This window comes from Parasteatoda tepidariorum, chromosome 3 (assembly GCF_982258835.1).
Source record: "Parasteatoda tepidariorum strain Cologne lab strain chromosome 3, Ptep-v5.0, whole genome shotgun sequence".
Taxonomy (NCBI): Eukaryota; Metazoa; Arthropoda; class Arachnida; order Araneae; family Theridiidae; genus Parasteatoda; species Parasteatoda tepidariorum.
In genome coordinates, this window is record NC_141757.1 from 46,430,816 (window position 1) to 46,457,541 (window position 26,726).

The following is a 26,726-nucleotide window of genomic DNA, read 5'->3' on the forward strand; positions in this document are numbered from 1 at the left end:
AAAATCTTATCAGCTAACTGGCTATAGTTCTGAGACTCGCTAAAAAAACTTAGCTATTACTTACAACGAGTGTTAACTTAAAGAAACACTTTAAGTACCTATAAAAATTATACAAAATAGTTTAGCTTATTATCGGAAAAAAATCTACGTGGTAGCAAAAAGAAAGAGTAAAAAATATAATGAAATAAGTAGCTGAATAGTTCCGTGAATCACACGTGGCCAGGTAATTAAAAATTTAATTTCACAATTAAGATGTTAGGACGACATTTAAGATACTTAAATATTTTTAGACGCTTAAAAATTTTTGCTACGTATTCGACAGCTCTTTCTGTTCGATATCTTTATACTCTTTGTAGTGACTTATAAAACATCAACAATATTTTAGATAATCTATGCTGAAGTTACAAGAAACAATAAAAAAGGACAATCAATAAATTATCTTATTTTTTGAAAAAAGTGTGATTAGTAAATAGTCAACTGTTTTGCACCGAATAATTTTAAATGGTAGAATGTTTTTAATTTCTTAACAAGATTTTATTCTCAACTAGCAATATTTTTTTAATAAAAACGTGACAATAATTTAAAAAGGAAGTTTACTTTAAAGGAAAACCTAAAATAAAGTACTAAAAAATGATTAGTATATTAATGAAAAAATAATATACGTGTTAGCGTAAAGTATAAAATTTTAAGAAATGTTATAATTTAATTAAATAATTGATAAAATAGTTCTGCGAAACACGCGCAGACAGGTAATTTAAAAATTTATTTTAAGATTAAGACAATAGATAAGATGTTGAAAAATTTTAGGATGAATAAAAATTTTGACTACGCATTCGTATAAATAATTATAAAATATATAATGAAGAAATTGATAAATATCTTATTCTAAATCTATGTATACGTATGTGTATTCTTGAAATTATATCAATTATTGAAAAAAACAAACTAAAAAATAATCACATTAAATATAATCATTATCTGATGTATAATCACATTCTATCAGAAACATAAAGCTTGACAGTCGTTGAATAAAATACTTTTTATCCAATAAAATGCTTTATTCAAATTTCTTTACTAAATTGCGAATGAACTTTTAGGCGACTAAAAGAAAAATACAGCATTTTATAATTAAAAAAAAATAAAAGAAAGATTAGCAATCGGTTATTAGCGAAACAAATAAGAATGAAAATTTATGCTACGCTCGTGTAAGTCAAGTTCATCGTAAGTTAACCACGTTTAAATATTAATTGCCCCATTTAAATATTTCTTCATTGTCACCAAATTATTTTTTTTAGAAAAATTAATTATATTTTTTCTCGGTATTTACAACAAAATAATAACAATTGAAACGTTAGATTTTTCTATAGAAAAATATGTAGATTAATATGGTATAAAAAAATTCATACCCCTTAATTTAAAATATTTTAATTCTCAATTAAATTTAATAATAAATAATTATTAAAAATTATTTTTTGCATGGAATTAATTTTGGGTAAATGGGCTTTATGAGTTTTTTTCTTGAATTGCTTAATTAGCTTTAAAAATATGACTAAAAATGCAAAAAGTGAAATTAACATTAAGGGTCGGAACTTTTCATCGCTCTCCTGATCAAACTATGGGGATTATATTTCCCAGATTGCGGCATTTTGAAAGTCAAGAATTCAAATATGTAAAAAAATATATGTTTATTCAGAGGAAGTACGCTTTTGGTTCCGTTTTCGTAAATAAATTAACAGTTAACACTGAATGATTTTGTCGGCTTGTAACAGCTATAAAATATCACATGTGATAGATGGATCATGAGTTGTCGAGCTAACCATAGGAGGGTTCCTTGGTTTTTATCCATACGTAACGCAAATGCGGATTAGTGCCATCAAAAATCCTCACGAAATTGAAATTATTCCTACAAGTATACAATAGTACTTTAGTCTTCTGGGAATGGATTAAAATTACAACGCTAGGAACGGGCATTAATATAATATCAAATCTGATGCCTATTAAAAAAAAAGTCAAACATCCATTTGCATATTTGTTTAATTAAAATCCTTTTTAAAAATGAGATAAATAATTTCAATAAAGTTGCTTTTAGTATAATTTGATAAATTGATTAAATGGATGCATGGCAACTTCACAAATGGGGTTATAAATGCGTGCGAAATAATTAACGCAAAAAACAATTCAATTTTGGATGTTGGCATTCCCATCATTTACATTTTTTCCCTTTATCTAATAAAACAGTCACTTCATGAAAAAATAATTACATGTAAGAATAAATAAGATTAAGATAAAAAAAAAATTACTCGACAAAAAGAAAAAGATAAGAGAAAGTATTATAATACAGAAAAAAATACCATCTTAATATAGAGGAATAAACGAGAGTAATGGAGTAATTGAGATATTATCATGAGCTAAATCATTTATTTGAGTGCTGTTTTTATAACTAAATTCTTGAGATCGTTATCAGAAATACATTTTAGGAAGTATCGGAATAATTAAGAAACATATTGAAACACTTGTAAGCAAGTAGATTTTTATACGAATGTTTTCAACGATAGTAATAGTTGTTATAGAAAAAACAAACATATTTTTCAAAAATAAAACCTTAATAAATTGCTGTATTCCTATGGGAAATCAACGCAGAGGCAAACAAAAGTTTTTTGAACAATTTATTAAATATTTTTTATGTCATTTGACAGTTTTGTGTAATAATTTATTTATTGTAATTAAGTACTTGCAACTTGAGAAGAAGTGAGATGATTGTGCCCAATTACATGATTTTAATTATATTTAATCGGATAGTAGTAAGCGACGTCACGCGTGTGTGTGAGATGTAATTGACTTCTAAATCGACAAATGCGACGATTTACGATGGCGTCACATTAACAATATTATTTCCCAAGATGTAAATATCAGTCGAATGTAGCTATATTTTCTTTTTGTAACCTTTAATCTATGATAATATCGTACTCAATAACGAACGTAATTGGTTATACTCGGGATCTTATCGTATTCGGTAATTTTCGTTATCGATAATACTTGAGACATTATTGTATTCAATACTTATCGTTGTTGATAATAATTGTGATATTATTGTTCTTGACAATTATCGAATGTTCGATAATTTTATTAAAAGATGATCTTCTTGATAAATCGAAATACTGCTTTTTAAAATATTGTCATTGCGATGATTAAAAATTAAAGATATTTCACGATGTATCTATAAATCACTTAATTGCTTTCTTTGGCTCTATGTATTGGAATCTTATGAAGGAGATGGCACTGAATTTCAATAAATAATCAAAATTAAAATTTAATAATTTTTAATTTTTTGATAGAAAAATAAATGAAATTTACAGCAGGCATTATATTACTGTATAGTAATTTCTGAGATGATATTGGTTTCGTGATGATTGTGATCATTACTACTCGCGATAAGAGATTACTGAAAGAGCATGTGATAATTTCCGGTCAACGTATTGATTAGAAAATAGATTTTCTCTAGATATGTTGCAAGGCATAATTTGTTACACAATCTTTACCGAAGGTTATCTTATGTGTAAAATATGGCATGTATCATGAATGGTGTAAGCTGAATATCGAAAATGCAATTAGGTTCATTGTTCTAATAAAGAGAAGGAAACATAATAATATGTAAAAGTTTTAGACTATTAAAAAAGAACATCAAAAGTTGATACACTAAAGCAAATTAAAAATGATTAATTAATATATTATTTATTACTGATTGCTACGATTATTACTATTATTGTTATTATTACAATCACTTGCTACAAATGTTGTATAATCTATTTACGGTGACAACAAGGTCTCCAATAAGTTCTCACAGTGTTTCAAACGAAAAATTTTGAGACATGGTTAAAAATATTTTGAGTTTATTTACGTTATTATTATGCACAAAATTAGTACAATGGTGTTATTTCTCTTTTGGTTAAAAATCCGCATAGTTGTTGCCGTACCAATGCGGAAAAATACTTGCAGTATGTGAAGGGATACAAACTTGCGATACTCTTTTCATGTCCACGTATAGTTCTGAGTTCGGACAAGATAACTTCAAAGACTTCTTTAAAAATCTTGACACAGATATATTTCCTCATCAAGAGAAAGAAACAGATTTTTTATTTTTATTATTTGTCTTGGCCGGTAGCTTTACGCTATTAAGATTCAGTAAAACACATTTTTAGTAACTCATCCCATTAAAATAAGATAAGTGTATTCTGCATCATTTCGTCATTAAGCATGATGCTGTTGGTCGAGGCCAACTTATGATAGTCAAAATTTACCACAATCAAGAGATTGTCTCTGGTACTTTTTTGAGAGTCCGTTAAAAACCTCCTCCCATAGTATCTAAAATAAAACTGTACCAATTACTATATTACCAGAAGAGCTGTGGTTGCTCAGAGGATAGAGCGTTCGCCTTCCAATGAGGTGAAACGGGTTAGAATCCCAGACATGTCTGGTCGATACGAATTCCGCACCCGGCTTGCAGCAGCCACAGTGCTAACGCAAAATATCCTCAGTTGCAAACGGATATAGTCCCCCTTCCGCCAGAGTAACTGTGGGAGGTTTTCGTGGTTTTTCTCTCCACGTAACGCAAATGCGGGTTAGTTCTATCAAAAAGTCATCCCCGAAGGTAAATTTCCCCCAATTACCTATAAAGGAGTTATCTTTTTTCTCAAGGGATTAGGCTCAAAGTTACAAGGCTACGGAAGAGAGCATTAGCAGTCGTAAATCCAAAAAATTGGGTCGGCTGTTCAACGACGATTATAAAATAAAATGCATTACCAGTATCCTCAGCAGGGATTATAAAATTAAGTAATTACCACAAAGAAGGGAACTTCTAGGATGCCCTTTGCTCTTGCGGCGGTCGAGCCTAGTCTTCACCCTTCGAAAATAACTTCAACTTTCACTCTTTTAGAGATCAGTGGAGAATGCACGAAATTTGAAGAAAAAAGTGTTTTGATTTGTTTCAGAAACAAAACACCTCATATATCAATGCTAATCAGTTAAATTAAGAGGAATTTAGAGTTACTTGAGTGATTAGTCATTTATAAATTCTTTTCATGGATGTGTAACACAAAGTATATGTCTTTGGGTCTTCCTCTTTTTCTTGTATCAAAGGGACCATTGTGAGGTAAGGAAGTTTGATGAATGTGCGTCACGTGATCTGATCGATAATGGAAGTGCCCACTAAAAGCTTTTTATTGGATCCATGTGTCAGTGAGCCCAATCAATATCAGTTCAATAGGAGTTACTCTCACCGCAATAAGCGGTTTCATTCTGAACAGGAAGTGGTCAACCCATCAACTACCGAGAGTGTAAAAAAATGTCATTTGATTCAGAGTTTTTAGATGGGAAATTTTCTAGAAACCCAAAGCTATTAACCTCCTTTCAGATCCTAAAGAATTAGAAAAGTTATCAAAAAGGTCTTAACGGCTGTTATTAGAGAACATGTTCCGGCTGTTTACTATCTAAACAAAGTATCTGTTTCAAAGTTACAGATAAAGACATTTATTATAGTTACACGGTCCTTATCTTGTTAGGCAAAGATGCAGAAAAAAAGAATTTGTTTCCTTTTAAATTAAAAAGCTTAATCGAAGAACATGCTAAGTAACATTTCAGCGAGTTTTAGAAGATCACTTTTTAGAATATCGAAATATCAAGAAATTGTTCACTAAATATCTTTTCCCATTAAATGTGCTAGAAAACTTGCCAGAGTCAGTATAATATTAATATCTAATGCAATTATGTAAAGCATTTAAGTGTAATGTAAATAGTTAATGCAAATATGTAAAGTATTTTATTACTTAAATGGCTGATGGCATCACAAAACTCGTTCAGCTTTTTTTTAATGCTTTTCTTCCCAATGCCGATTTACACTTGTCATTCAGGTATCCGTAAGGCAGTTTTCTTGGCCACTCTTTCAGGGGTACCATATTATGTGGGCCAACGTTGCTGCCACAGTAAGGATAGACAGTACAGAAAATGAAAGGACATCCATGACTTGTTCGGGATTCGAACCCAGCACCTTTTGACGAGAGGTCAGGTCCCTGATCATAACACAGTCCGGTTGGCAGTTATTTTTAAAGTAAAGTCAGGACAGGTCGGCGTTGCAAAACGTCAGTTTGAAGCGAGCGCTAACCCCTGGTTGGTCAATTTGTGATTTAAACAGCATACGTCATCGAACGCTCAGCTTGAACGACGACTGACGCCCGAATCAACTGCAGTTGGATTACAACGTAACGTTAACGACAGAAGCAATGGCTGACAACATCCAACAGAGCATTGAAATCAGTCAAGATTTCGATTTTAGCTTCTTCTTCTTCTTCCTCTTCATTTAGCTGAGCTATAATGTGTTTTTTCTTGGACAAAGTCATTATTTGTTCTCTAAAGCACTGGTCGACAATAACAAAATCAATATAAATTTAAAATAAATATTTGTTTACGTTATTAACGCATGTGCAATGCGAGATAATGTCTGCGTTGGACCTACTGCTCACGTCAACTTCCCCCTGACGTCTAGAGAAGGCGCTTATCTTAGGAAACCAGGCCTTAAGTGTAAACAAGAGTACGAGTATATTGAAGAGTTCGATTACAGGAGAAAATTTCATTTTAACTCAATTACAACACAATCCGTTATTAGAGCTCGTCTTCACAGTGTTTGAAATAGAGAGGGAGTACGCAGTTTTGTATGACGAAAAGATAAAATCGAAAAATAAACTTAACAGTAAATTAAATTGTAACTCACCCGGAAGTGGGGGTCGCACAAGATGTCTCGAAGCTCTTGAATGTCCGGATCCATTTCGTCTGGCCAAGTTTCAATTTCTGCAAGCACCTAACATAAAAAATACAGGTAAAATTTTAAATCAGAATCCAAACTTTCACATCAATCTCGAATTATTTTAAAAATTACAGTCACCTGTTTCCCAAATGACTATTAATGCTAAAAAAATAAATAAAATGTATCATAGTGTTTGTTAACACACATGCTTTGGAGTTTTCAAAAACAGTCAGTTGATCTTCAGTAATTAGTTTTTAAGTAGTTAGCAAAGGTTCGTGGTTTTGATAGTATCAAATTACGCAATCAAATAAAACTTTACTACTTCAAATAATTTTAATGGCAGAATGCAAGATGACGGCGAAATAGGTTAAAGATGACAACAAAAGACATAGAGCAATATATCATAATCTATAATAGCAACAAAAAGAATATGTCTGCGTATCTCTCTAATAACACGAGAACCCTTTGTGCGAGTGTATTAAAATTTAGAAAGACAGCGGGTACAAGAGACAATTTATCCTGCGTTCTAAAAACATTTAATTTGCTCTTTTGCGAGTAGTGGGTCTAAAGCGAATTTTTTCTTATAGGATTAGCATTACGTATTGTTGCAATTTAAAATGCAGATGTTTTTTTCCCTTCTACATTTACTTAAAACATAACATCAGTGATGTTTGCTACCTCATATTTTCATTTTATCAAAAATGAGTTTTACTAGATATTTATTGAAATTTCATTAATAAGTATTTATCTTTGATTCATTATAAAAAATAAGCATAAGTAACAAGGATGGCATATGAGGACGAAATCAGCGAATTAGAATTTTGAAAAGTAACTGAAACCATGCGTTAGTTTTTGTTTATCGAAAATTTAATAAAATTTTTTTTTTATGATCAAGTGCCAATTTATCGGAAAATTACTTGATTAAGTTGCTTAAATTGACTTGACTATTATATACTGTCCGTGGTGAGGTTGTGCTACATCCTTTATGGTGTGCAATGATACTAAGTATAGTTAATGCATCTTTTCTTTAAATATGAATTTTCCTTAATCTAATAATGTAGATTTATCGAGAAAGACAACAACACATATAATGACAATAAGCTGAAATTATTTTATGCTGTTCAATTGTGTCACAGGGTTCCCACTCTATGATGAGATTGAAATTCAAGGACTTTCCAGGACTTTTCAAGGACCTCAACAAAATTTTCAAGGACCTTAATCTAAGACCAATTTTAAAAATTATTCTCTTCTATTTTACTAGAAGCAACAATGCCTGTTGTGGCAATAATTAATTTCAAATATAATATCTAAATGCTTTGCCTATATAGAGAGAAGAGAGTATATGTATTATGGACTAAAATTTATATTTTTTTAAAAACAACCCTACTGGTTTTACATATTAACTCTTTCATTCCGGTAGGGTCTGAGATTTTGAGTTCCCCTGTTACGGCAGTTTTCAGAAGGAAGGTTTTTCACTTGAACTCGACCACAGTTCCCACCCAGTGAGATAAGTAAAAGGGGTGTAAATGATTCTCCTTTCTCTTCATTGAAACTCAGTCAAGTGGGGGAAAAATGCATGCAGCAACAAATTGTTGGATATGTTTAAAACACCCCATTTACCAAAACGTTAGTTCAGCACTTTTTTGGCGACGAATAACTAGAATTGTAAAAGTTTCCTTCCTTCTTTTTTTGTTTTCTTTTTACAACTTTTCTATTGTTTTTTTTTTACTCGATTTTTTTTTCACAAAATCATGAAATGTAAAAAGTTTAAAAAAAAATTGCTCTTCAATAAATTTTTTATTACATTGCAGTATTTCAAATAATTCTTGAATATTTAATTTAGCTTTAAATAATATGTATACCATGCCTCACAAATTTCTCTGTTTTACCACTTCCGACATCGAATCTCGAGACTTCTTTACTCAAAGTTTATTTAACTTAAAAATAATTTGAATAATCTATTATTTTTTATTAAATGGAGATTTTTATTAAATAGTTTTTTAATAGTATATTGCATTAAATTTTTCAGAATCTTAAAGATTAAATTATAAAATTTTGCTCAATCTTAAAGATTAAATTTTGAAGATTAATATTTTGCAGAATCTGAACGATTTAGCTATCTTAGTTTTGTAAATGACAATACCCATGGCTCGAAATGATCAGTTGAACAGTCCCTAAAAAATACTAGATTTTATTTTTTAACCGTTTGACGAAGATGAGACACCGGTGTTCCTTTTATATATACTTTTTCTTGCACTCAAATTACCATCTATAACTTATTTCAGTATTTTTTAATTGTAAAAAACAGTATGATAGTTTCTAAAAAACTCTGTTAGATTATCAGAATTATATTTATACTAAAATATGAAATATGAATATAATAATTTGAACAAAAATTTTATTTTCATACATGTAAAAAAGTTATCCGAAATTGATTTTCAAAATTAAAGAAATTGTAAAAATTGAAAATTAAAGAAAATTGTTTCTTTTAGATCAAAATAACTGTGTGTGAAAATAAAGGCAAACTTTAAAAATATATATATATAATGTTTGCAAGTGATCTGTGTTTGGAAGATTTTATCTAACTCAGAAAAAGATACGGGTGTTTCACGCTCTATTTCATAACCATAAATTATTAAAATGCTAAATATAATATTTTTCACTTATTTTCAACCAAATTATCTTAGTGTAAACAAATTTTATACTATTTGAGTAATACTTTTTGATCCTTATAATTAGATTCAGAGAGAGTAATAGAAAGGCATAATAGTTAAAGGTATAAATTTCAATCTTTCTCTTTACTGATCTATGAAGGCCATATATTCCAAATTATCTTTTCCTTTCTGACAACAATATTTTGAAAAATATTTATTTTCATTCTGAGGAATCACCTGTGTATTGAATTTTTCATAGAAATCAATAGTTATATGAAATAATATGCATATTCTAAGTGGACCTCTTAAGACAAAAATATTATTTCTTTTCATTAAATAGAATCATCACTCAAAATTGTTAAATTTTGAGTGATAATATTTAGAGCAGCATTTTATTGCAGAGCACATCTTATATTGTTCAATAAATTAGTAATAAAACTGAATGATATCAAGACCTGCGTTTTCATCTTTAAGAACTAAGCCTTTACATAACATGCTCACTATCTTGTAGGCAAGAACATTCGGAGAGTGTCATCGGCTTCATTAACTTTAAATTAATTAACAATTATTTAAATTATAACGCATCTGGTGGCCACAAGTTATCACATTTTATTTGTGTGCATTATTATAGATATATGGTTAGTTTATGATTGAAGAATCAGAAAGATGGATTAGTCTGTTTAGTATCTTTTTTTTTTTTCAGTGAAAAGAAATCTGTGAAAAAATAGAATACTATCATCTTAGCTAATTTGTATATAATTATCAGGCATAATTTACTTTTAACGGTATAAGTGTAATATTAAGCAATTTGTTGACATTAATATTTCATAATGGAGAATTTCAAAGTTGTTAGAATTCCTTAAATTCATTTTTTAATAAAAATAAAAGAATATTCTTTTGTAATTTGAAAGTATATTATTTAGTCTAAGTTTTAAAATACAAGTCTAGTTACAGATTCTTTTTTTTCTTCCAATAACCACTTTTGACGTCGAATCGGAATTTGTTTGCGTAAACGTTCAACAATAAATTAAAGAATGTGGTTATTTCTTCATGGTTAAATGGTTAAATGAAGCCCAACTGTTATTTTTCTAAGAAAATGTTTCTTGCTGGTTGCAATCCTTTTCAGCAAAAATGGCCAAAGTAAAATAAATTTTAGCTTTTACTATCTTATGTCAAGAAGTGTTTTGTATAGTATATTATTATATTCTCATTACGCAGCAGGTATTCGTCTTACACGCCTCAACTCAGTACCCTTTCCAACCGGCTCAATCATTCACAACACACATCGGGAATTCTTTCCCTTTTGTATAGCGATTGACACCACTATATTCTTCGATCAAGGTGTGCCGGCCTCTTTCTCCGAAAAAATAAATAAATAAATAAAACGGAAACTGTATTTGAATCCTTCTTGCTCGTATATTTTTAGAAACATTTCGCCCTAGATAATTTTTAAAAAAAATAATTACTGTCGTAATTTTACAAATGTTATTAATTTATCTATTTAATTATCTTTTTCTTATTTATTTCTTACGTTAGAATGCTTTAATAAGTCACATAGGTGCAAAGCATTGTTTATTGTTGCAAAAACAAAAGTTTATATAAAACAGAACTAAAGTAATTCAGTTGTTTTTAAATTTTCTCTATAGAAAAAAAGTATAAACGATAAAGAAATTAATACAATTAAGGATACTATCTGATTAATTTTAATAATTTGGAAGGCTTTTTTCTAAATTTTAAAAGTATTTTTTATTACACTCAGTTTTTTAAAATATTAAATAAATGAATAAAGTAAACAGCACATTGGAGCAGGAAGCGGGAAGGTGATAATATCCATTCCGTTATATTAACATTTTAAATAAAGCCTGTTGATACTTGAGTTTTTTTAAAAGTAAAATGTTTCATTTATGTTCTTTTTTTCAATATTAACGTGAATAATTTTAATAAATAGAAATAGTAGTATGTTGCATGGTTAATAGCATTAAAATAACTTAAATCTTGAAAGAAAATAATAATAATAAATAAACACACTGAATAATTTTTTTTTTTTAAATTTAATTAATGAGGTAAAAACATTTCTAATTTCTTAAAACAAAATAAGAAGAGATACATGCAATGTCAGAAAAATCAGTGCAAGATTAAATTTGCTACAACCGCAAAGAAACATCAAGTTAAGCCATATTTTCTATTCAACTCTAGCCAAAGTATTGTGCGATTCAAAATTTGATTGACGCAAAATGAATTTCATTTATACGTTGCAAAAAAAAATTACAATTTTTTTTATAGAAATATATCACCTTTTAGTCTTAGACTTACTTTGAATAATTATTGCTAAATTATTTGAAACGTGTATCATTGTTTTTTTTTCGCAATAAAATTTAAAGCATAATATTTACTTCACTGATAATTTGAATATAAATTATTATATTATACTCGATATGATTGTTTTAATGCAGACATGTTTGTATATAATAATAATATTTTTTATATATTTTGCTATATTGGAGACAATAGTTACAGACAGAAATCATACGTTTTGGGGCGGAAAAAAATAAGGCACAAATCGTTAGTCTAAAAAACTTCTAGAAGTTTTTATTTTATACTTTGGTTGATTCCAGGCGAAAATCCTTTAATATTTGAACGCGTAGTTAGTGATTCTAATCAATGACATAGCAAGGTTTTTGATTTTCATTCACAGATAGGTAGCGTCTTAGGTACAAATTGTGGATTTTTATTAGATAGCTCAGTTCTTGTAAGTATTGCGGCAAAACTTTTCGTGAACATTGTATACAAATTCAAGAAAATTCAGTTGGGAGCAAAAAATAATACACTGAACTCAGCAACCACCAAGAAATAAAATAATTGTTCGAACAAACTGGAAGATATTTGGGGAAATGATAAAACGTCTATTGGTGATGAAGGAAAATGCCCAAATGTAATTTTAATTACTCACAAAAGGTAGATAAGTGCAGAATAAGATAGATAGAGGAAGCTACGAATAAGAAAGGGATGAAAAGGTTTCTTTCCTAGTTTTTCAGGAATACGAACTTATAGAATGCATGGTATCATAAAATTATTCCCACTCGTTCTTGCAGGCTAACAGTAAATACTTTTATACGTCGTCTAGAACAATCAAACTTTCAAAATATTTTTGAAATAGAAACGATTTTTTAGAAATTTTATCCATTCCTCATATAAGAAGAAAAATTATTGCACCTTCTCCTAAATTAGAACACATAGAAAAACGGCAGACCACATTCATTCATAACGAAAATTACTAGACTTAGTCCCCCTCGTTTCCTCCCTCGTGAAACAGTTGATTTTTATTTATTTTTTAATTTAAGCATTACAAAGAGGTTATTCAAAAGAAAATAAAAGGATAATTATGACTGACTAGGACTAAAGTCTTTTTCAAATTGTATTCAAATGATTAATTTATTGACAAAATTTGAAATTTATTAAAATTGCTAAAATCGAAACAGAACAAAAAACTTGGGTAACTGTTTCCAATTGCGTTATCAGAAAAAAAAAAGAAAATTTAAAAAGGAGAAAAAAAAGCTGAAAAGACAGCAAAACAACTATTGTTTTCTTTTTAGGAATTTTCTTTAAGAAAAAAAATGAAGATTTGATTACATAAAATATGATAGAGTTTTCTTATGTCTACCAATATTAATCATCAGATTTTGAATAAATTGTTTTGAATTAATTTCAATTGAATGGTACCATTGAAATAAATTTATTTTATGAATATGCTTACATTTATTTAATGGTTGATTTTGTGAAGTGATTTAAAATTTAAATATCACTATACAATGTAATTTCTTATATCATTGAAATCTTTAAAGTTTTAAATTATAATTTCTGCGCAATTAGATTTTTTTGAACAAGTATTTTAAATTCCTTAAAAGTTCTGTTTTCAAAATCTTTATTAAATATTCTAAATATTGTTAAATCTGTTTTAAGATTGGCTGCCAGCAAAAAAAAAAAAAAAAAAAAAAAAAAAAAATGCCCACAATATTTAAAATCTTTTAATTTTTAAGTATTAGTTTTTAGACATTAAATTTCATTATTTCTAATAAAAATCACATTTCTTATTTTGAAAAAAAAAATTTAAGAAGAGAGAAAAATAACTAAGTAGAGGAAGTTTATTTCTTATAATTTTCTGTTTCTACTTTGCATTAGTAACAATATATGTCTCTGCTTAATTATTTACTTACTTAATTATATTTTTTTTTATGTGTGGATAAAAAATTTTTCTATTTTTTTTCTTAAATCTATAGGAAACACCATAAACTAGGGTACGTAGTCGATCAGAGAAGGTATATATGAAATTGAAAATGCATGAAAAATTTGCACTTAATAAATTGAAGTATATATTATTTTCCCCTAATTAAAACAATTAAAATTTAATTAACTCATGTTATTGTTTAAAGAGAGAGAGACTAACAGTTGAATTATTAGACATTATTTACTAAAAGAGACTAATTAAATACAATAGAAAAAGTGTAATAGAAAAAAGGCTAGATATCTTTAATTTTATCACCATAGAAAAACCAACAGTACTTAGTTAATATTATATTTATAAATCTGATGAAAATTGCACGACCTTTTGGTGTGACAATGTTTGAATATGAATTTCTCTAACTTTTTTTCCTCCAATATCAGTTTTATCTATATCTTTTTCTTAAAGTGTTCCGTGTTTTTTCCTTATTTTTTACGATGATCGTTAATCTCATTCCCAGAAAAAAAAATATAGTATAATGTTTTCTTGAATTTAAAAAAAAAAAAAAAAAAACAGAAAATGAAGTGTTTGAATTTTGTGTATTTTTTCTTTGGTGACGTTTACTGTGTGCAATACCTTACAATGCCTTTCCGCAGCTATTGTAATTCCACAAGTAACAATGAAGAAGGAATAGACAAGTATTGAAAGAATTTCTGCCTCTGGTAACTGTGGGTTAGTAGGATAGTTTAGATGCCCTGTGGTGAAGAGGAGTCAAAAAGCTTTGTGAAATTTTTCTATGTAAAGCAAATAGTGGACAACCGTATTGTGTAAATCCTTACTCAGAATACTTACAAACATTAGTCTTTCCCTTGCCGCGAAAAAAAGAAATATTCCTAAGGGAGTACTACCACAGTAATATAAATTTGAAATAGAATACTGAATGATTTTTATGAGAAAAAAAATGATTACGCATAATTAAGAAAAAGAAAAAAAAAGAAAATATTTATTTTTTAAAGTTAGTAAAATATTAACACTAATCATTAGCATTTTGAATAACATTAAAACGGTTTGATATCAATGAGGTTGAGAATCAATGAGAAATTAAAGTAGTATTTTGATCGATAAAAACTTGATTTTTGTATGACAAATGAAAGGCTTTCGAACATTTTCGAAAATTCATTTGGACGTCTATTTTCTGAACAAAAATAAACGAAAAAGATATTGAAAAAAGTAGAAATACTGAAAATTCCTTAGAATAAATTCGTATCTTTTCTTACATTGAAATAAATTTGTAGACATTAATGTATTGTATTTTCAATATTTTTATGCACCATAAAATATTAAAAGATAATGTCTAAGTTTCTTTATTCGCGATCAATATCGAGTAACATAACGACGCATATCATAATGAAAAATATAAGTTTTAATGTTGTTATACATTTTTAAATTTAAAAAAGTAACTAAAACAAGAAATCAGTCCTTTTTCAATTTCAATCTTTTTTTTTTTCCTTTATCGATTTATGCGGCGTATTATTATTTAACAATAAAGCATTGATCTTTATCATTCGAAGACTATTCGAAAGTTTTATGTAAGTGTTCCTGAGGTTTCCTTGTGTACCTGCTCAAAAGCACATTAATTCGTATATGTACGTATAAAACACTACATTTCCCCTGTGTACTAGATATATTGTTTTGAAAAAAAATTCCGCGAAAAACTATGTAATTAAAATTTGATTCCACTTTTTAATAAGAAAAATTAAGTATAAGGTAATTGCTCAAGCATCATAACCTCCAAAGACTTGAGAATAACAATTGTATTAGGTAATTAAGTTGAAATATCAAACAAATTTCTGTATGCGCTAATTACAAACGCTTTTTTTTTCTAATACAAAAGTGTTTTTTTTCCTTCTTTCTTTTATTTATTCATTTTTTAAACCACGGATGTATTTTAACAAGCGTAAAAGAAATGTTAATCAATGTTTGACAGAATTAATGAAACAACTTTCTTATTCCTATGAATAGCGAATATTTAATGTGGTTAGAGTGAAGTACAGTTTCGTCAGTTTAGGCTATTTTGTCAGTAAACTCGACATGGAAATCCAATATGGCAACAGTTTATTTTACATTTCAGTTGAAAGAAAAAATTTTAAATTCATATATACTTATATTTAGCACGATTTTAACAAGTCAAATTGCCACAAATGAACATAGCCGTTGATTAAATGGTTCTTTTTTTTTTGCTTCAAAAATAAAATTTCATAATGTGATATAAAAAAATTATAATTTCGTTTTGAAATTTAAAGTGTTAATGCAAAGAAAAATTATTAAACCGAAGAAATTAATATATGTTCCATAATTATTCGAAGTTTGCTTAACGGTTGCACTATGACAAACTCTTGTGGCTAAGAGAAAAGAATTATTAAAGTATAGCAGCTCTTAGGAATTCCCGCGAAGAATAAAAAAACGCTATGTTTTAGTTTTAATTGTAATTTGACACAATTATAAATTCTTATTGATTAAATAATTGTAAATACTTTAACATCAATTCTGAAAAACATTTATTTATTTATTTATTTTTTATAAAAAAGGGCTGTGAAGCATTTCGTTATAACACAGGATACGTCCATTTGTTGATTTAAAACAGTGTCTTTCCGTGAAGTTTGCATTAGAAGATAAAATTTGGTGTTTGGCGCTTTCTCTAAGAGACATGCCTGCAACTTTTAAAGTTAAGAATAGCAACCTTAGGAGAAAACTTTTCAACAATGCATAGGGAGGGAACTAATTGATGTTAACTGACAATCCTATTTTCTCCCCTCCCCCAATGAACCCCAACAACCGCGAAGCTACCTTCCCCACCTTATACACCTGGAGAGTCACGAAACAACACCTATCCGGAGTTTGCATGTAGATGTTTTTTCGTGACGCTTCGGAAATAAGGGGTTTTAATTCACAAAATCATTTTCAGCACAATCTATAACTAATGGTAATGAGGTGTTAATGGTGAAATCCTTCAATCCTGTGTATTTCCATGTGAAGGCTGCATAAAAGACAGAGCTAAATCTTAGGTATTCCATATTCCATGACTATTCCATAACCCCCTCCTCTCCTCTATTAAACATAGTTTCTGAAATTATTCATCCATAATTTACACAACCTTCTCTAAATGTTATGCAGCAACAATTCTCTCTGAAAATAAAAATTAGAAGGAACATATCCCATTTTCACCATGTTTAAAAGCATTATTCATTATGTGTAATCCACAACTGCCAATGAATATGACCTGGTGGGAATATTTCTCTTTTAATTCACACTGAAGCTTCTAATAGAATTTCCAATTGACATAGGGTCCATCCATGGATAATTGAAGTATTTTAGAGAGCTTTTAACCATCATCCATGCATTTGTAAAAAGAGGACAAAATATTTTCTGCAGTTCCATGATCCATAAATTGGGAGGTAAGATACTTAGTGCAAACTTTATTATCAATTCCTTACCATAATGTCCATCTGCTTAGATTGTAGAGACTGATTTAACGTCTCATCAAAGAGTACAGTGTAGCAATCAACATTCTTCAGCTCATTTATAAGAATCCCTTTGAAGTATAGTGCCGATCCAAAGGAGCCCAAATAGGCTCACCTTGCGGCACTACAAAAAAATTGTCTCGCTATACAGCTATCAGCAAACATTTTGGAGAACAATTTACTAATCCCTTCACAGGAGTTACATGAATAATTACCAGAGTTGGCCGTTGATTACAGTAATCGATTACAACTGTAATTGATTACAGATAATTACAGCTATGTAATCAATTACTTGTAATCACGATTACAAGTAATCAATTACTTGTAATCGTGATTACAACTTTCAAAAAATTTTGATTACAGCTGTAATCATGATTACAATTTTGATTACAGTAATCAATTACTTGTAATCGTGATTACAACTTTCAAAAAATTTTGATTACAGCTGTAATCATGATTACAATTTTGATTACAGTAATCAATTACTTGTAATCATGATTACAAGTAATTGCGATTACAAGTAATCACAACAAAAACGATTACAAGTAATTATGATTACAAGTAATCAAAATATATGATTACATGTAATCATGATTACATGTAATTTGATTACATGTAATTGTGATTACTTGTAATCAAATTATACGATTACAAGTTATTACGATTGTATACTATAGTCAAATTTTTTATGTAAGTATTCATGTGTTTACATATTTTTATGTACATAGAATGTACGTACGCATGAACGTACAATTTGCGATTCCTATACATACAATGTATGCACAAACGTTGTTTGTAAGTACAATATTCACAATTATATTGTAATATACTTAATGCAATGCGCATATGCTTAGTACATATAATTATGCATTTATGATACATGTACGCATGTATGTTAGTTTGTACAAAAAGGCAATGTTTTGTATCTTTGTATACATAGACAATGTATGTATGAACGTATATGAAAATAATGTTTATGCGTTTGCATGCTTTTATGCACTTAAGTGCATATATTGTATAAATTTACGATAATAGCACGTATATACAATGTACGTTTGTATATAAAATTGTACGTATTTGCGTACAATATGTAAAAATGTTATTTAAAGGTACAATATATGCACATAGTTGCGTAAATAAAATGCGTACATGTATACATGCATATTTATATGTACATCGATATATGTGCACGCAAAGTATGTACTTATGTACAACTTACGTATGTACTTGTATAACTACATACTTTGTTAATACTTATGCGCATGTAATGCATGGATGTACAAAAAAATAGTTATATGCACAATGTATGCATGTGCATACAACGTATACATGTACATAAGTACAAGTTATGTACAAATACGTGCGTACATTTAAATATATGTAATTACAATATACACATACATTGTGCATACATTAAAAAAATTTATATGAGTAAAGTTATTAAAAATTTTTTTAAAATTATTCTAAGGTATATGAAACTCGACCTCATATTTTTTAGAAAGCAAACGATAATTTTATTTGGAATTTCTAAATATTAATTCCACACATAAAATTTACCGTTTTTCTTATCATTTAAAAAATTTCTATGAATCATGCATTATGTTATAAAAAAAATAAATCTGTATTGTCAAACATTTCATGAAAATACCTGAAAATAATTTTTTATTCAGAGAATTTCAAAATGATATAGAACAATTAAAGCTGAAAACTAAATTTAAATATCGTTTGATTTTGTCATTTAACTTGCTTGAGTCATTAAAAGTTAACTTACATGCATTTTATTCATTGCATTGTACACATATTTAGACATAAATGTAATGTACATATGTATACGTGTAATGTATGTACGCATGTACAATGTATGTACATACATTCATGTATTGTACGTGCATATATAGTACATATGGATATGCATACATGGAACATACGTGTATGTACATGTGTGGATACATTCATTGTACATATATACATTGCACCATATGCATAGATAGGGATAGCATGCATGTACACATGTAAAATTTGTACGAAAGAATTATGCCCAATATATTTATGCACATACGTACTGTATATGTACACACATATGTACATTATATGAACATTATATGTTCATTTCATCATATGTACATTATGTGAATATACCTCTGTACGCTATATGTATGTACATCTGTACGCTATATGTATATACATCTGTACCATATATGCATCTCAAATGTGTGTACGTACGTTATGCATGTCGAATGCATGTATGAATATATGTGAAATATAAATACGCCCAATGTACGTACAATAGTTCACAAATGTATTATGCATATTTGGATACTTACATTGAGCATGAACATATTATGTACATGTACATAAATACACTGGACATGCATATCATGTACATGTATACATACATATATTGTACATCCTACAGATATACCTATATTGAACATGCATACATATATTGTACTGTTCATAAATAAATTGCACATACATGCATGGGACATGCATTGTACAGACAATATATGTATGTTCGTACAAACACAAGTACTTGTATATACATGCGTACATGAACATAGATATACATTTTACATACACAAATATTTGCATAAAATGCATATATTCATTGTGTATAAATGTACATGTATACATGTAGAGTGTATGTACATGTGTGTGATACTAAAATGTCTGAACATATGCACTAGATAAAATCATATGTACATACATTTCAGTTACATTCATTTGTACGTATACAAATACGTACAAAATGCAGTACATGTTAATACGTGCAAAATGTATCTTTATAAAATACATTCTACTATCTACTGTGAAATATAATCATTTATAAGAATACAATAGTCTTATAATCGTGTAATTAGATTACATGTAATCATGATTACATGTAATCAAATTACATGTAATCAAATTACATGTAATCATATATTTTGATTACTTGTAATCATAATTACTTGTAATCATTTTTGTTGTGATTACTTGTAATCGCAATTACTTGGAATCATGATTACAAGTAATTGATTACTGTAATCAAAACTGTAATCATGATTACAGCTGTAATCAAAATTTTTTGAAAATTGTAATCATGATTACAAGTAATTGATTACTGTAATCGACTATGTAATCATGATTACAGCTGTAATCAAACTTTGTAATCACGATTACAAGTAATTGATTACTGTAATCAATATTGTAATCATGATTACAGCTGTAATCAAAATTTTTGAAAATTGTAATCATGATTACAAGTAATTGATTACTGTAATCAAAAAATGTAATCGATTACATTTTTGGCCAACTCTGATAATTACTAGTGATGCACTTCAGATTCCAGAGAATTTCAGCATCAAGCACATTCCTTTTGACTAGATAAGAAGACAATGTTACTTCGGGCACTAAAGTTTCTGTTTCACATGGGGCACACGATGTTGAAGGAGTATTTACACCAGATGAATTAGATGTTGATGTCTTTGGAAAAAGAGAACTCAGGGCATGAGACTGCTTTTTTGTTTTACCTTTCTTTCATGTGTGATTTCAGAGCAGATTCTTCCATTTTTGCGATATCGATCTCCTTCTTGCATAATCTGCACTTGGCTCTGAACTTCTTTTCAGGCATCGATAAAATCCATTCTTTATAAGCTTGATTATCCATCCATTGGGGATTAAAATAGCACTTCCCAGGCATAACTAACACATGGATCAATAAGTTCCGAGACTAACCCAGAGATGGCGCTCGTAGTAAACCAGTAACCAGGTCTTTCTAGAGTACTAACCTTTGCTTGAAACGTGTCAAAATTTTAAGTCGATTGGACCAGAAACAGCTGAGTTATCGAGGTTGGAGTAAAGTCGTTTTGTAGTTTGTTTAAAAAATGGAAAAAACAGAGTTTCGTGTTCTGATAAAACATTGTTTTTTAATGGGTAAAAACACCGTGCAAGCGAAACAATGGATTGACAAATGTTACCCGGACTCTTGTCTATCAAAAGTAACGGTTTGTTGGTGGTTTGCCGAGTTTAAACATGGTCGTACCAACACAAATGACGCGGAACGCTCGGGTAGACCTGTGGAAGCCGTTACACCAGAAAATGTGAGTGAAGTGACAAAAATTATAATGAAAGATCGTAAAGTGAAGCTCCGTGAGATTGCTGAGATGACACAGATATCATATGGAAGTGTATTTACTATCCTTCATGAAAAATTTAGCAGGAAAAAGGTTTTTTCCAAGTGGGTGCCGCGATTGCTTTTGATGGAACAAAAACAGCAACTAGTCGATGATTCAGAAAGCTGTTTATCGCTATTTACTCGCAACAAAAAAGATTTCTTGCGTCATTACGTGACCATGGACGAAACATGGTTACATCACTACACTCCAGAGTCAAAGCGGCAGTCATCTGAGTGGCGCACAGCTGGCAAAAGCCGTCCGAAGCGTCCGAAAACGCAGCAGTCAGCTGGCAAAGTCATGGCGTCAGTTTTTTGGGATACGCATGGCGTGATTTTCATTGACTACCTCGAAAAAGGTAAATCGATCAACAGTGATTATTATATTGACTTGCTGGTGCGTTTGAAGGAGGAAATCGCAAAAAAACGACCACACATGCAGAGAAAAAAAAATCCTTTTTCACCAAGACAATGCACCCTGCCACAAGTCGATGAAAGCAATGGCAAAATTGAACGAATTGGGCTTTGATCTGCTTCCCCACCCCCCATACTCGCCAGATTTAGCCCCCAGTGACTACTGGCTCTTTGCTGATCTTAAAAAAGTGCTCCAGGGAAAAAGATTTGGCTCAAATGAGGAGGTCATCTCTGAAACTGAAGCTTATTTTGAAGCGAAAGATAATTTTTTTTATAAACATGGTATTGAAAAATTGGAAAAGCGTTGGAAAAAAATGTTGTTTTCATTGTTAGTCTCGGGACTTATTGATCCATGTGTTAGTCTAAACTACATAACACAAATACGAAGCCGTGCCTTTGCGAATACGCTTTACAATAAAGTTTTGAAATGACGCAAACGTAAGGACAAGTGCGGATGGTAAAACGGCAAATTTATTGAAAACTACAAGGTACATATTGTTACAAAATTCAAGAGTATTCCAGTTTCGATAAGAAAAAAGAAGATCTAAGCATATGCGACAGAAGATGAAGTGGAGTCTCGCCCCGAACACATTGATTGTCTGCTGTGGTCCGCGCGCTTGGCAGACACCAAGACGCTAGGCCCGGTCAGAAACGGTGGCGTTAAAAACCACGTGAGAGAGCTCGGGAACAATACAGAAAGAACGAGAAAGATCCGCGGGTGTTTTATAAAAATGGCCGCTGGCAGTATTGGACAAATTCAAGGACCTATCAAGTTTTTCAAGGACCTAAGACGTTTTTCAAGCACTTTCAAGGACCTAAATTTAGCAAAAAAAAATTCAAGGACTTTCAAGGACTCTCAAGGACCGTGGGAACCCTGTGTCAGTATATGCCTATCAGTTTTATGCAAGATTGCTTGGTGGAATTAATACCGATTCCTAATTTTTTTTTGAAAAACTCGATACGTAAATTGAGAAGTCAATTAATCATTTTATTTTAATAATATCCAGTCATTCGCGCCTCAGGGAATTCTCAAGTCTCGAATGAAATTGCAAAAAAATTTGCAAAAATACATCCTTACTTTGATGAGACTGGATTTAAAGTAAAGATGCAGTTTCATATTACTATTGTATTATTGCTTATTCCACATTTGTTATTTTTAATTCTTTTGTACCATTAGGGCTCAAATAAATAAATTTGGAATAGAAATTGCAATAATTTCAAATAAACAAAATGTGTTAGTAAAATTACAATGTAAGATTATTGCTTTGACCGCATAGTTTAAATATAAAAATCTATAATAATTAAATGAAGACTTTGTTTCTTTTATAACGCCTTAACACGCTTGTTTTAAGGTCTTAAAATTCGGACAGCAGGTAAAAGGTCGCCAAGGTCGTTCAAAAATTTCAACTAGATCGTTCGGAAGAGTAGACTGAAAAATGAATTTCTTCATGGGTTTAGCATTAGCCATTATCATAAATAAAATAGTAGGCAATTCTTTTTCTTTCTTTTTCTCCAAATGCTTAAAGTATAAACATCAGTGATACTTGCTAGCTATTAGATGAAGAAAAAAAAAAGAATCTATTGCACGTCTTTAAATGTTTAATTATTTCTTTTCGTTATATTAGGTAAGTTCAATGATAAACATGGATGGTACGTGACGTCACCGAAAAATATTTCTTAAATTATCTGAAACCACGTGTTTGTTTTGTTTACAATTACGCCAGTAATGCTTAATTTAATTTGTTAATTAGTACCAACAGTACTGAGGTAATAAGTGCTGTATTAAAATATATCAAATTAATTAATATAGATATGATGCTTGCTAGCTATTAAAGGATATAAGGATCAGAAAAAAATTGCTTGATAGTGGTAAGTTTGAATCGTCATGAGTTGGTCTCGAGCAATAACGTCAAATGATCCTGAATAGAGTTAATCTTTATTTTCATTCGATAAACTTCTAGATAAGTATTTTTCTCAATCTAATATTGTAAAGCCACCGATACACGCAACAGAGAATAGAAAGTAATAATAATTACAACAACATTAATAATAAAATGAATCTGTTTTAAATTTTTTGAATTGTTCCAATTTATGGCTCTCTCTCAGTTTTGAGGATGAGTATGATTCATAGTGTTGATTAATGTAGTTTATTCATAATTTACCTTTTGCCCCTTAAGTAGAACGGATATTAAGCTTGTTAACATTAAAACAAACAAGAAATAAGATAATTACAAATAACTGCGAATTACAATTTTTAGTATAAGATCGAGCATTTAATTTAAATTATTTTATTTTTGTATAAAGTTTGAATTTACATTTCATAAATATTAATATGGTATATAGTTTTCATAAGAGATGGCAGCACCACATGTTTCTTATCTTTATTTAAAATAATTTCAAAGGTTCGTGAAAAGTTTTATAAAAGTACGAATTCTTGATTTAATGCTATGATTAACATTAATTCCCTCATATATTATTCAAAATAAATTAAAAAATACCTACAACATTGAAACGTAAATAAAAAATAGCAAGAAAATTTAAAAATGGAATTATTTTACAGAAAATTCAATGATGCATGGAATATATAGAGAGAAAGAACATCATTATATTTAGGAAGGATAATTTTTTTTTGCAAGCTTTCTATTTAGAAGTAATTTAAAAAAATAGAACACAAAAATTTATTCTTCAAAAATCTTCACGTTTACTTTCATATTTTTTTGACATGGGAAGTTCATTTTAAAGGAATAAAGTAACATATTTTTCGTAAAAAGATTGCTATATTTATTTATTTATATCTCACAAATTCTGAATAGTTCATTTTCGTGGAGAGCAAATTTTCAGAACATTTTCAAAAGAATAATGATTTTAGTAGTGGATGATATTTTAATGCAGCATATTTTCATCTACTGAATCTTATATGGTGCTGCCACCTATGATTTAGAAATAAATCTATTTAGTAACTCACTTCTTTGGCTCTTTCCAAGGCATCGGACGGTGGGCACTTGATGGGACTGTAGGAACGAGTATTAATTCTATCATATAACTGTAAAAGAAATGAAATAAAAATTAGTTGCACATACGTTAAAATATTTAAATTATTTTGAAGATATCAAAAAACAAAATATAAAAGATATGGAAAACATTAAAACAAAATGTTACATGAAATCACATTTTATTTTTGAACTTGAAAGTTTATTTCTCCTTTTCTTTTGAGTATGTACTAAAGGTATCTCTGCTATTAACTACAGGAATAACTATTAAATTTTTTGCCTTTATCAAATATAACCATTTTATAGAACTTATTCGCAATTAGATATTGATTTTGCTAAACATTTTAATTCAAATAAAAAGTAAAATTCCACAATAATAATAATAATAAGAAGAAGAAGAAAAAATTAAATAAAATAAAAAATAAATAAATAAAAATTTAATAAATAACAATGAAAAACAGATCGGTTTTTTAAATTTAATATTGTATGGCTACTAATATTAATAACAAATAAATAACGATGATACAAATACATAATTAAATTGTTAAAACATCTGAAAACAGGTAATGACTTATTTATTTTACATTAAGAGTAAATAGAAATCACGGATTCGAAAGCAATCTTATATTACCTAAAAATGTCACTTCGGCATCCGTATTTTAGTAAAAAATAATCAAATATTAAATAAAATAGTTTTAAGTCGAAGATTTTGCTGTGTAAACTGTAATTCTTATCTTAAGCGTTTCATGCAATAATAATAATTTCCCCCCTCGAATCTTTAATAGTGTTTATACTTATTGATGCAATAAATAGGAAAAAGACTTTTAAAATCTTGAAAATGAATAATTCTTTTTCAATTTTTTTGTGTTTAGAAACCTAAAACTCTAATGTTTTCTATCAACAATTCAAATACAAGAAACTTTATAAAGATACATAACATATTTTTGAATATTTAGTTGGATAATAATATTAAACGTTAATAATAAATATTATTTGTTTATTATTAAATGGATGAATAAATATAAATATTAATAATAAAATAATTAAAAACATATACGTTAATAACTTAAAAAATAACAATTTATTAGATGATATGAACTTTGCACGACAATTTTATTTATAAAAAATCTCTTTTTTTATGATGAAATGTATGACAAATTTTTAAAAAAATATTTCAAGTTTTTAAAGCTTTTGATCATAAAAAAAATTCTAGAATAAATGTTACACGGAATGATTAAGAACTAAAAAAATTAAGATCAACGTAGAGTTTACAACTCCTTATTTTATTACGTAATGTACTTTACACGACAAATTTTTCAAAAACTAGCTTTAATTTTTAAAATTTTTTATCATAAAAAAGTTCGAGAATAAATGTAACACGGAATGATTAACAACTAAAATAATAACGATCAACGTAGAGCTCATAATACAAAATATAATATAATAATGATAACCCTTTTTTGATGACGTAATAATGCATGACAACTTTTTCAAAAAATAATTTCAGTTTTCAAAATTTTTCATTATAAAAAAGTTTGAGAATAAATGATAAACGAAATGATTGACAACTGAAAAAAAAAAAAAAAAAAAAAAAGGTGATCAACTTAAAGCTTTTAATAACTCCTTATTTTCATGACCATTCATAGATACGGTTTTATTTAAATTTATTTTTGGTGCTGTCTCAATTTCAGAGTTGTTTATTATATTTACGAGAGAAAAAAGCAACACTTATATTGAGTATTGCTTTCTGCTGAAAACTGTGACTTCGTCTGTCATTTCCTATTCTAAATAATAACTAGAAAGGTTAACAGTTTCATTCACTAACTCTCCGTTAAAGAGATATAGAATAGTTTAACTGATAATGGAAAGGTTGAAGAATTTCTAAAACCACGGAAACACGACCCTATTGGAGTGTGGAAACAAACGAGGAAATCGAATGCCTTTCGCTTCCGTGTATCCGAAAGCAGTGATTCAAATCA

The 26,726-nt window shown here is 28.8% G+C and overlaps 1 protein-coding gene across 1 annotated transcript in view; it reads right to left on the reverse strand.

Moving 5' to 3' along the window:
• LOC107447019 (peripheral plasma membrane protein CASK) overlaps positions 1–26,726 on the reverse strand; it is a 622,119-nt gene that overhangs the window by 125,778 nt on the left and 469,615 nt on the right. Inside the window, 2 exon segments of the mRNA XM_071178929.2 lie at positions 6,764–6,850; positions 24,723–24,800. Coding sequence (XP_071035030.2) covers positions 6,764–6,850; positions 24,723–24,800 — 165 coding nt within the window.